This window comes from Electrona antarctica, assembly GCF_951216825.1.
Source record: "Electrona antarctica genome assembly, chromosome: 4".
Taxonomy (NCBI): Eukaryota; Metazoa; Chordata; class Actinopteri; order Myctophiformes; family Myctophidae; genus Electrona; species Electrona antarctica.
In genome coordinates this window covers 30,493,838-30,506,109 of record NC_136809.1, presented here as the reverse complement: position 1 = coordinate 30,506,109, position 12,272 = coordinate 30,493,838, and the positions used below count along the sequence as shown (strand labels likewise).

General features: G+C 42.9%; 1 protein-coding gene across 1 annotated transcript; it reads left to right on the top strand.

The window, feature by feature from the left end:
• Window positions 1-4,112: 4,112 nt before the first annotated feature.
• Window positions 4,113-12,087, top strand: notum1b (notum, palmitoleoyl-protein carboxylesterase b). Its single transcript, XM_079499642.1, has 11 exons — window positions 4,113-4,908; window positions 6,926-6,978; window positions 7,306-7,401; window positions 7,615-7,675; window positions 7,821-7,879; window positions 8,538-8,640; window positions 9,016-9,207; window positions 9,405-9,502; window positions 9,614-9,761; window positions 10,015-10,062; window positions 10,207-12,087. Exons 1-11 carry the CDS (start codon window positions 4,544-4,546, stop codon window positions 10,568-10,570), a joined length of 1,587 nt encoding a protein of 528 aa, XP_079355768.1. The 5' UTR covers window positions 4,113-4,543; the 3' UTR covers window positions 10,571-12,087.
• Window positions 12,088-12,272: the final 185 nt, after the last annotated feature.

Genomic DNA, 12,272 nt, shown 5'->3' with positions numbered 1-12,272 from the left:
GGGTAACAAGACAACTCACCCTCCAAGTGAGTTGTCCGGACATCTCACCCCGAACGTCCGGACAACTCACCAGGGGTGAGATGTCTTCACTTTCGGGGGTGAGATGTCTTCACTTTCGGCCACTTTCGGGGTGAGTTGTCTTCACTTTCGGGATGAGTTGTCTGACTGAATATGTAGCCTTTGAGCTCTTTTATATACTTAATACTTAATATACTCCTTAATATAATCTAGATTCATTCAACCTTATCTTCCTGTTATCCACTGTTATCCTGTTATTCTTGATTTCTCTCTCTCTCTGTGTGTGTGTGTGTGCTGTGTGTGTGTGTGTGTGTGTGTGTGTGTGTGTGTGTGTGTGTGTGTGTGTGTGTGTGTGTGTGTGTGTGTGTGTGTGTGTGTGTGTGCTGGCGGAGATCCCAGTCCGTTTCTCACCCTTAACCTCCCAAGAGGTATTAGACAAAACAACATGGAATCAACACGCGTTCGTTTGATGATTATTTCAGAAATGTACTCATACCAGGCAGAATAATACACAGGAGAAGTTAAGATTATGTCAATCCGTTTTATGCCCTACTTCTAGTTACAATTCTGAGCCTAATCATAATATATGAATCCTATACAATCATACTATAACGAACAGAGACAGATGTTACCAACATTGATTACCGCAGAGCTCATAATGAATTATCAGCCCTGGACTCATCATCCTATAGTGACAATGAGTGAAGTTCACCAACAACCTCCATAGTATTATAGTCTCTTAGTGCCGCCACTCGGCCAATCACAAGTTTTCCTCAGATGGTCTGATCCACCGTGTGGTCATCTTCTCCCGGTCATCTTCTCCCGGTCATCCTCTGTCATGAGTGAGTGTTGGGTACGTGTTTTATTAAGTCAGCTTGTGTGTGTGTGTGTGTGTGTGTGTGTGTGTGTGTGTGTGTGTGTGTGTGTGTGTGTGTGTGTGTGTGTGTGTGTGTGTGTGTGTGTGTGTGTGTGTGTGTGTGTGTGTGTGTGAACCATCCGGTCCCATTGTTTGCTCAGTCCGGTCGAGTCGCGGTGACTTTGACCTGTGAGGGAACCTGCATGTGTTCCTGTTAGTGTATGTGTGGGCACGTGCTGAGAGGATGACGCTGGAGCGGACCTGTGTGTTTACCTATGACTGATTTACTATTCACGTGATCTTAACTTGTGTGAGAGTTATGTGCAACATTTGAGACTAAATATCATTTTCTCCTATATTTACCTATTCACTCAAAATATAAGGTAATAATTCCATCATAGCTTTAGTGCTAAAGATATATATATCCATTAGGTGCATATACTGATTTTCCAGGAATAATAATCTCTTCCAGTGCCCGAGTCTCAATGTGGCTTCAGGAAAAATCGCAGCACTGTGGACATGGTTTTTACAACTCGCCAGCTACAAGAGAAGTGTAGAGAACAACATCAAGATCTACACATGGCTTTCGTGGACCTATCAAAGGCCTTTGATACGGTCAACAGAGACTTGCTCTGGGCGGTCCTTCTCAAGGTTGGCTGTCCGCAGAAGTTTGTCAACATACTGCAAAGCTTTCATGAGGGCATGATGGCTCAGGTGACAACAGGAGGACAGGAGTCCAGGCCTTTCAAGGTATGCACGGGTGTTAGACAGGGCTGTGTACTTGCACCTGTACTGTTTAACATCTTCCTCATGAGCGTCACCTGGCTACTGCACAAAGAGGTTGAGGGAAGCAGTGGTGTGCTGGTGGATTACAGGTTGGATGGGAACCTGTTTAACATCAGGAGGCTGCAGGCTGCTACTAAAGTAAAAACGGTCAACATAGTGGAGTTACAGTATGCGGATGACTGTGCCTTTGTGGCACATACACCAGAGGCATTGCAGGCAACATTAACAGCTGCTGTGAAGGCCTATAGCAGACTGGGTCTCACTGTGAACACGGCAAAGACTGAAGTACTCTGTCAGTGGAACTCTCCTCCTCCAACTCGACCACCATCACCTGTCTTTAAAATCGACAGCAAGCCTCTAGCAGTAGTCCCAGACTTCAAGTATCTTGGAAGCATCCTCTCCGAGAACTGCAGCATGGACAATGACGTTCAAAACCGCATAAGGTCTGCCTCAGCCTCCTTTGGTAGACTGCGTAAGAGAGTTTATATGAACAAAGACCTACGCATACACACCAAGGTAGCAGTCTACCAAGCCATCTGCGTCTCCACACTTCTCTACGGCTGTGAAGCTTGGACCTTGTATCGCCGCCACATCCAACAGCTGGAGAACTTCCACATTAAATATCTCCAGCGCATCCTTGGGTTGACCTGGCGTGATCGTGTACCACACACAGAAGTCCTGAGTAGAACCGGCACCAAGAGTATGGAGGCCACACTCCTTCAGTACCAACTGCGGTGGGTTGGCCACACCATCAGGATGCCAGAGGACAGGCTTCCACGCCAACTGCTCTATGGCCAGCTACATCATGGCCAACGATCTGCAGGAGGTCAAAAGCGGAGATATAAGGACCAGCTCAAAACCGCACTGAAGAGGTGTGGAATACAGCACACCCAGCTGGAAAGCTCTGCCTCAGAACGACCTTTATGGAGGCAGCTTTGCCATACTGGACTTCAGCGTTTTGAAGAGGAGAGGAGTGAGGCGAGGGAGAAGAAACGCCAGAAGAGAAAGATGACCACTGCAGCCAAGGTCACAACTAATACTGACTTCATATGCCCTCACTGCAATAAACCATGTGGCGCTCACCAGAAGAAGAAGTAGAAGTCATCATCGGATACGATGGACTACCATAAGCAAGTGTGTGTTTGTGTACAAACAACTCACCCCGCAATGTCAGAAAGTGAAGACAACTCACCGGGGTGAGTTGTCCGGACTTTCGGGGTGAGCTGTCCGTCCTTTCTCGCCCAACTCGCCCCAGCGGAAAGTACAGACAACTCACCCCGCCATGTCAGAAAGTGAAGACAACTCACCGGGGTGAGTTGTCCAATATTCGTTTGTTGCACTCCCTCTGGTGTTGTGGGTGTGGACTTCGTTAACATTATTTAGACAGGTACATGGGTATCTTGGTGGTGTATCGAATCTTGTGGACCAGACCCATTGCAAGATGCTGTACTCTGTCATCGACCCTAAGGCTTAGGCCATTCCAGTCTGTCAAAGTAGGCAGGGGTCAAAGGGGTCAAAGTGGTGCTGTTGTTACACTGTTATTATTATTATTATTATGGTGCTGCAAAAGTCCTGCAACTTAATTTCCCTGGAGAGAAATAAGTTGGTGCACACACACACACACACACACACACACACATACAGTTAACTCGGTCTCAGTTCCAGGGGGAAATTGCCAGCATCTGAATAAACAACAAACAAACAAACAACTGCAGCTTCCTTCCTTCCTTTCCGTCAGCACTGCATGATAGGAATTTGACTCTGTGTTGCTGTAAGTGTATTATATTCTTAATCTTAATTGAGAAGCACAATATACCCAACAGGAAGTGAAATTATATATAGGACTAATTAAGTTGTCAACTCTCTTGAAAATGTATTTTCTGTTTATTATAGAGCAAAAAACAACACTTAATGCCTGCCTTTAATTTTGCATCTACAATCTTTTTGAGCCGAATGCGAACGAAAAGGCCTAGGTACGAGGATAACAATCTACAGAAAAGTAGGCATACATCCAAACACGAGGACCAGCTTCTAATTGTCTTCTATTGTCTTGCATTCTTTTTCTTAAAACAAGATTTGGAAATTGGGGCTATTAAACCCTGATCTTAATGGTCGAATATGATGCAGAAAAACTTTGTGAGACATTGTGGGACATTTTAATTAATTAGGTCTCTTATTTCAACCAAGCCCTAAATTGGTCATGGTCATAATAATCGTGACAACAGATCAAAGGGGCCAAGACGCCAAGTGCATTGAGTTGAAATTAGTTTTGAAACGAAACGAGGCAGTGCCAACCAGGTCCGTTTCATCATGTTTCGTTTGTAAGTGACGCCCAGCCGGTGGTGATAACGATTGGCCTGAAAGCAGTGAACTGAGGGAAGGGGGTCGGGTGGCGGTGGGGGTTAGAATAAAATCCCCATTCCTCGTCCCCTGTTCACATGCAGACCCGGAGCGGAGGAGTTTGTGCCAATCGGCCGCGATCTGTTTTTGGTCTGACTTGAAGTCTTTACCATGTTTGACCTAAAAACATTTGGAAAGAAATGGCTCGAATGGACGAATAAATAAGGGAGATAACAGGGGTTGGACCCAGGCGTATCAAAGAATCACTTGCTCATTTCATTTAGCTCGAAAACGTTGTACGGAATTAGGATTTATAGTGCGCAACGCGCGTAATTTTTGGTTACATTTGTGACCATATAACTGCCAAGGGCCAAGGCACCATGGAAAATCTAAAACCGAATAGATTAATCACGTATTTTACGATACATTCTTTCCAAGAGATGACATCGCCTTGTCGAAGAACAATTAAGATTTGTAGTGATTCTTAGGGATATCCGAAATTATACCGTTCTTCAAACAACTCGAACGCACAAGAAAAGAAAAATGAGCACCCACCGCTTGGACAGACGTTTGGGGACTTTTGGGTATTTGGTGAGATCCTTTCTATTGTTTCTCTTCATCCTGATCAGCGCTCAACGTGCGGTAGAGGCGAGGAGAGCACGGAGCGGCCGGACGCACGCCAGTCGTCGCATACAACTGACCCCTCACTACCGTGACCGGGTGGAGGCTGCCGAGAGCTTCCCGTTAGATTTCACCGCCGTGGAGGGGAATGTGGACAACTTTATGACCCAGATTAAGAATTTAGCGCAGTCGCTTTACCCGTGCTCAGCGCAGAAACTGGACCAGGACATGAAGTTACACTTTTTGAAGAATGAATCAGTGACGTGCAATGACGGGTCACCAGCTGGGTGAGTGTTCAGAAATTCAGAATTACATTTCTCCAACGCTAGTAAAGGACATCTTTGATATTTGGGTTTTCAACGATTCAGTATACCATTGTGAAAATAATGCTACTAGGCTACTATGCTATAAGTCTACGTCTACGGTCTACCCAAGAATTGGCAAACCGCAGTATATGCCCAACTGCGCACAGTGCGCATGCACTGCGCAGTAAACACAGGGCCGCCCTTTATCCCTAAACTTATTTGTCATTTTTTACTATTTTAAAAAACCTTTTAAAATAGTTAAACTAGCTGATCTACAAGCTCACAACGTGTAGATGAAGATCGGCTATAGTTGAACTATTTTAAAATGATTTTCAAAATAGTAAAAAATGGCAAATAAGTTTAGGAATAAGGGATGCTAAATGCCTAAATTGTAAATTGGATAAGGGTGGCGCAAGATGGAGCCCCCAGAGTGTTTTAATGGTCAAAGGTCATGACTAAAGGGTTAGGCTACGTCACAATAGTCTCAAGTCTGTAATTTAATTGTAGCAGGCATGGTGGGACAGACAGACAGACAGACAGACAGACAGACAGACAAATGGGAAGTTTACGACATGAAAACAAAAACAGCAACCAAAATGAAAAAGCACAAGACATATAGACAGATTGAGGTGACTTAATTCTGTTCTCTTTGATTCCTAGACCTTTTCACCATCTGTCCCTCTAATCCAAATTTACAGGGTCTTGCTCTTGCTGCATGGCACATGAGTCTTGACCTAGAAGACAATCATTATAGTGTATCCATAGCCTACATTTGTGCATTATAATTCATATTAAAGAACAGTGGAAATCACAAAACAATCATAGCTTTGAGGTCTGTCTCAGTCTAGCAAATCAAATCATATTATGAGGTTACGTAATTAGTTGGCAACGGGGGTAAATGTGTATTTGACTGTATTCATTCATGAGAGCTTTCATGCTCTGGTTGAGGGTTGATTGCAGCAACAGGTGTTTCTTTTATGTAGGCAATGGGTTTCTAATGGATTGTAATGGTCAAGACAAGAAGTTAATACACGTTTTTTTCCTCCAAATATGGCAATGGCAATATGACAGTGACATTTCATACAATCACATCATTTTACACTGTGGTAGTGTTCCCACACTATTGTTAAAAGCATCAACCAAATGTAAATGTAAATGCAAATACAAGGGGTCCAAAATAGGTGTTAATTACTTACAGACACTGCATTATATATAACATCACTTTTTGCATTTTAATTTCCTGTCTTCAAGATAAGGTCATATTTAGTCTAATTAAGTTTTAAAAGTCGAATTAATTTTGGTGAGACAGAGAGAGAGAGAGAGGGGGGGGGGGGGGGGGGGGGTTCAGGTAGGGCCAGTGGAGGCGAGGGCTGCGGAGGGCAGAGTTCCTCACATTCCACAGCTAATTTACCCTCCTATGTACCTGTCACCAACATGTGGTTATGGTGTGATTGAAATGAACCTATTCATAGTTTATGTATGAAAAAAGTATAAGTATTAAAAGTTAATACGTTTAAAAAATGAAGTCATTCATGAAGTTTTAACACACATGATCACAATGATCAATGTGTGTGTGTGTGTGTGTGTGTGTGTGTGTGTGTGTGTGTGTGTGTGTGTGTGTGTGTGTGTGTGTGTGTGTGTGTGTACACTACAGTGTGCAATCATTGCAATGTCTCCTCTGTACAACAATAGCTCAATAGTGAGTGTAAATGTGTGCAGGGGAGCGTACATGTCTGGCTTTGAGCGCACCACAGGAAATTATCTGAGGCATCTTGTGGGTTGGACTGCGGTGTGCAAGACCCAATCCTGCCCTCTACTGTTTGATGAATGATTTGTCCCACTCACTGTCATAGATATATATATCTATGCTCACTGTCACACAACAAGGGTAATGGAGTAGAAGTAGATTACACACGCACACACACACACACACACACACACACACACACACACACACACTCTCTCTCTCTCTCTCAACTACTATTTATCTTTCCTGTAGATACTACATAAAGGAATCAAAAGGCAGTAAAAGGTGGCTGGTGTATTTAGAAGGTAAGGACAAACACCGATAACGTATAATTTAGTATATTCATATTTACCTCTGCCCGTGGAGTTGGACATTAAGGATATTCTGATATCATTAAGGATTTTGCCCATTCAGTTTATGGGTCTGTCTCTTAGCAAAAATAGAAAGCTGGATTTTATTATTGTTAAAAAAAATAAAATGTCAAGGTCACAATCAAGATCACGGTCAATATTACAAATGCATTGTTGTCAAAGGTATGCAAATCAACTGACCACAATCTATAACATTCTAGTTCATAGGGTGGCAATATAGTGACTCAACAGAGCTTTTCGTGTATGTGTCTGTGTTGTCAGGAGGATGGTACTGCTTTAACAAGCAGACCTGCGACAGCAGATATGACACCATGAGGAGACTCATGAGCTCTACCAAGTGGACACGCACCAGGAGAGGTACAGTAACTGACACGCACACAACACAACACAACACAACACAACACAACACAACACAACACAAACACACAATTTAATAGTCGAATAGCTAAAAACTTTAATAGGGCTTAAAGCTGTTCTACATTTTGCTGGCGGGACCCCTGGAACCCTCTTTCAGAACCACTGTTCTTCTATGCAGTGAAATAAACATCATGGTGACTTTCTGTGTTTCAGGGACAGGAATCCTGTCTCCTCTGCCAGAGGATAACCCACACTGGTGGAACGCCAACATGGTGTAAGAACTCGTCTTTCTACCATTAAACATAACACTAAGCCAGCCAGGGTTACCCTGACCCAGGAGATTACAAACTCTACCATTGTGTGCGTGTGTCTGTGCGTACCTGCATTATTAGTTTCTCATGCTTACACCTGGTCTCTAGGTATATCCCGTACTGCTCCAGTGATGCATGGAGTGGAGCAATGAACAAGACAGAGCTCAGTAAGATACAACACCTTTGTACAAACACAATCAGCAGAAACTATATATACTCTGTGTGTTAAACATTCCAGATTCATACTAAATGCTATGCTATCCTCTGTAACAATATTTTTGATTGGATTAAATGGATGAATTATGTTGTATTTGAAAATTATTTAGGCCCTTAATGTTCAAAGACAAACCTATCAACCATTAACTGTACTTGAATGTCCTGTCATTTGCGTTGTTAGCAAACTGCTTTGCTGAAACAAACATGGATTTCATAAATGACTGGTTTGTCAGACAGAATCAGGAGGATCAAATGAGCGGCGCTCCTCTCCAAAAATGGAAGTATTGTATGCTTGAGGCGCCCAGGGCGCTCCGCCAAAAAACAACCATTGAAATGCCCCCCCCCCCCCCCCCCCACCCCCCAATGCATGGCAGACAGGCTCTGCCAGCTCAAAAAAGAAGAAGAAAAAAAAAGGACACAGCACCCGCCTAAAGCTGGTCAAAATATTATTTACTAAAAAGGTTACATGGTGTGCTTTAACACAGTTAAATCTCTCTGTGTGTGTGTGTGTGTGTGTGTGTGTGTGTGTGTGTGTGTGTGTGTGTGTGTGTGTGTGTGTGTGTGTGTGTGTGTGTGTGTGCGCGCGTGCGCGCCTGTGTCCGCGACTAGGTGACTATGCGTTCATGGGCTCTCTGATCATTAAGGAGGTGGTTAATGACCTTTTGTCTAAAGGTCTGGATAATGCCAAGGTTCTGTTACTGGCAGGAAGCAGGTCAGTATAGTGTGTGTGTGTGTGTGTGTGTGTGTGTGTGTGTGTGTGTGTGTGTGTGTGTGTGTGTGTGTGTGTGTGTGTGTGTGTGTGTGTGTGTGTGTGTGTGTGTGTGTGTGTGTGTGTGTGTGTGTGTGTGTGTGTGTGTGTGTGTGTGTGTGTGTGTGTGTGTGTGTGTGTGTGTGTTGCACGCATGTAAAATATTCATGCGTGTGGGTAAAATATTTAATAAATGATAATCATAGTAACCATAATGTCTGTACTACCATGACACTCTACCCCACTACTCACAATTCCTCCACACTTTCAATGTCTCAAATCGTTTGCCTCTGTCTTTTATCATTATGAAACATGACATAATGTTGTTCTGGCCCACAGTGCAGGTGGTACAGGCGTACTGCTGAATGTGGACCAGGTTGCTGAGCAGCTGGAGGCACAGGGTTTCCCAGGCATAAAGGTCAGAGGCTTGGCTGACTCTGGCTGGTTCCTGGACAACAGACAGTACAGACACACCGACTGTCTCCACACCATCACCTGCCCTCCTACAGATGCTATCAAGAGAGGGATCAGGTCAGAGACGGAGGGAAGGAGGGGTGGATGGAAGTCTGCAATAGGCAGCTATTGTTGCGATAAGCAATCACTGCTATGAAGAGAGCCTACTATCATACATTTAATACATTTCAATCTATGAGGCAACATGAATTAATTCTATTTGCACTGCAGTTCATGAGACAATGGTTTGTTTGTTTTGTTTGTCTGGTGTCCAGATATTGGGGAGGGCTGGTGCCAGAGAGCTGTAGGCAGGCTCATGTTGGAGAGGAGTGGAACTGCTTCTTTGGATACAAAATCTACCCAACACTGAAGAGTAAGAGAGCAAGTGCGATGATGAGTGAATCTCTCAACTCTTCTTTCATGCAGGGTATTTTTGCATGAAATGCTATTTACAGTGAATTTGCCCACTCTGTCTGCCAACCAGGTCCAGTGTTTGTGGTACAGTGGCTGTTTGATGAGGCTCAGCTGACTGTGGACAACGTCAGACTGACAGGACAGCCGGTCCAGCAGAACCAGTGGACTTACATACATAATCTGGGACAACAACTCAGGAGCACACTGCAAGACGTGCCGTAAGACTGACAGACAGAGATATTATTACTGAAAGAGCAGCAGAGACATGTACAATACTGTGTATATAGAGAATACACCCATACACAATACTGTATATTATACACATAATTATAAGCTAATACATTATAACCTGAAACATAAGCAGCATACTGTACTTCTGTATGACAACTGCAAGATGCACATACACACACACACACGCACACAATCACAGAGGAAACTATTAACTGTTTGATTGTGTGTATTGATTGACAGTGCCCTGTTTGCTCCAGCATGCCTATCTCATGAACTCATCACCAGAACGTGAGTACATTATTCAATAATTAGTTTTCATATTTCACATTATAGAACTTGACAATGAATTGCAACTCTCTCCATGTTCTATTATTGTGTAACTAAAGTCAACTAGAATACACTTCCTTACCTGTCCATCATTCCTCTCTCTAGTTATTGGATGGACATCCAGGTAAAAGGCACATCCCTCCCGCGCGCCCTGCACTGCTGGGACCGTAGTCTCCAAGACAACGCCCGCGCCAACAGTAGCCACGGCAGTCACAACCACAAGCACCAACATGGACACAAGGCCCTGTCCACTTCGCCCCCCAGAGGTTGTCCTCTCCATCTGATCGACAGCTGTCCCTGGCCTCACTGTAACCCAACCTGCCCCACACTCAGAGACCAGCTGACCGGACAGGAAATGAGCGTCATCCAGTTCCTGAAGCACATGGGCTTTGACGTTCAGAAGATAGCTCAACAACACGGCATGGACCCTGGGAAACTACTGGGCATGCTCAATAACAACGGCAATTGAACAATCACATCCAGGGGGCCAGAAACAAAACGACTTGTGTGGCTTTACTGATAAAACAAATGCAGTGGTGATGAAAACCTTTGGGATTACAGGTGGTACAGAATGCACTAAACACTAACAGGACATTATGGAAGCTCCTATTAATGAACACTAATAGTTCAAAGAATTCCGTGATGTTTGAACTTATATATTAGTTAGATACAAGTGAGACAGTCCGCATTCATAGCAAGGTAGAGGACGTAATGGAAAGAATTCATTAAAGTAGGAAGAGCAAGTAGGAAGAAAATGAATTACAGTAGGACATTATCAGAATGAATGGATTGAGTTTCACATCCAGAAGATTGCAAGACTGCAAACACAACTTGGCAACCCCGGCAACTTGGGAAGAAAATGTGCATGCCCAAAAACAATGACAACTAATGAGGGGAAGGTGCATTCAGGTGGTTCAGCCTGTGTACGGCAATGTCATCTCTGTCATGATTTCAAAACGGACTCCTGACCTGCATATTGGGTCCTTCCTTCTCCACTTTCCCACCTCTCTGTTGTACTTACGGACAGAGCCCTAACATACATACTGATACTGTTAGTGTTCGGAGGCATGGCACTGTTGCAGTATTGTCAGTGAGACAAAAATGCTGAATGGACAACATTGGACTAGTCTAATCATCAGACTAATTAATCTGTTAAAATGAGCAGCACTCCAATACTGTGGGAAAATAAGGAGCCACTTGCTTACTTATCAGGATTTCTTCAAAATGGTAATGTTTGGGGGGAAAACATTATATACAGTATAGGCCTATATACTGTAGTGTATTTAAATAGTAGCAGTAATAAGTAGATGTGATTTAAACTTATGCTGTGACTGTGACTAATTAAACTGATCAGAGGTGGGTATTGATAATATTAAATGGTTGTTTTTCATTGCCACTTTGATTAATTGCTGAACTGTGTTGATAGTTTGTATTTAAGAGATAGTCAACACATTTTCACCACAAATGCTACATAAGGTGGCAATGAATTTGATATTATTTGATTTGATATGAATTGAATTTCACCAGAAAGTCAATCATTTGAAAGCATGTGGCCAGTATTCCTGGTGTGAGAGAAAGAGAACGAGATATGGTGCTCTTTTTCAAGTCATAAAATCACACTGACATTTATGGTGCTGTTTCAACTTTCCACATTATGCTGCTGTTTGTGTATTCGGAAAATACATTTATTAAAGAAACGTTTTACTAATTTTACATATGAACTGTCTTGTTCTTAGGCATAATTCATTCAGTTTTTCACTAAAGTTGTTCATCACTTCATACAAGTGGTTGTAATTCTGTTGAAATCCCTAAAAAGCACAATGTACTAAATCTGTACATAACACTACATGGGATGGGATACATCACAAATGATCACTACAAAGCTTTTGGGGATGTGTGTGAAATGAACATGTTAATGTTTACTGAGATACTGTAGGTCCGATAGGAACTGGAAACAAATTATTACATTTCATGGTCATGTTTTACCATATTTTCTCAGATGACAGTGTAAACTGAAAATACTGCATGTTTTATTCTTTCAATTTTCTTCTATCCATTTTGCAATGCATGTTTATCTTAAATATATACTGTATCATTGTGACAAGAAAAAAAAGACACTTTTATTGTCTGCATACTGTATATTGTCCATGTTTATTCCTGTCGAGTCTGGT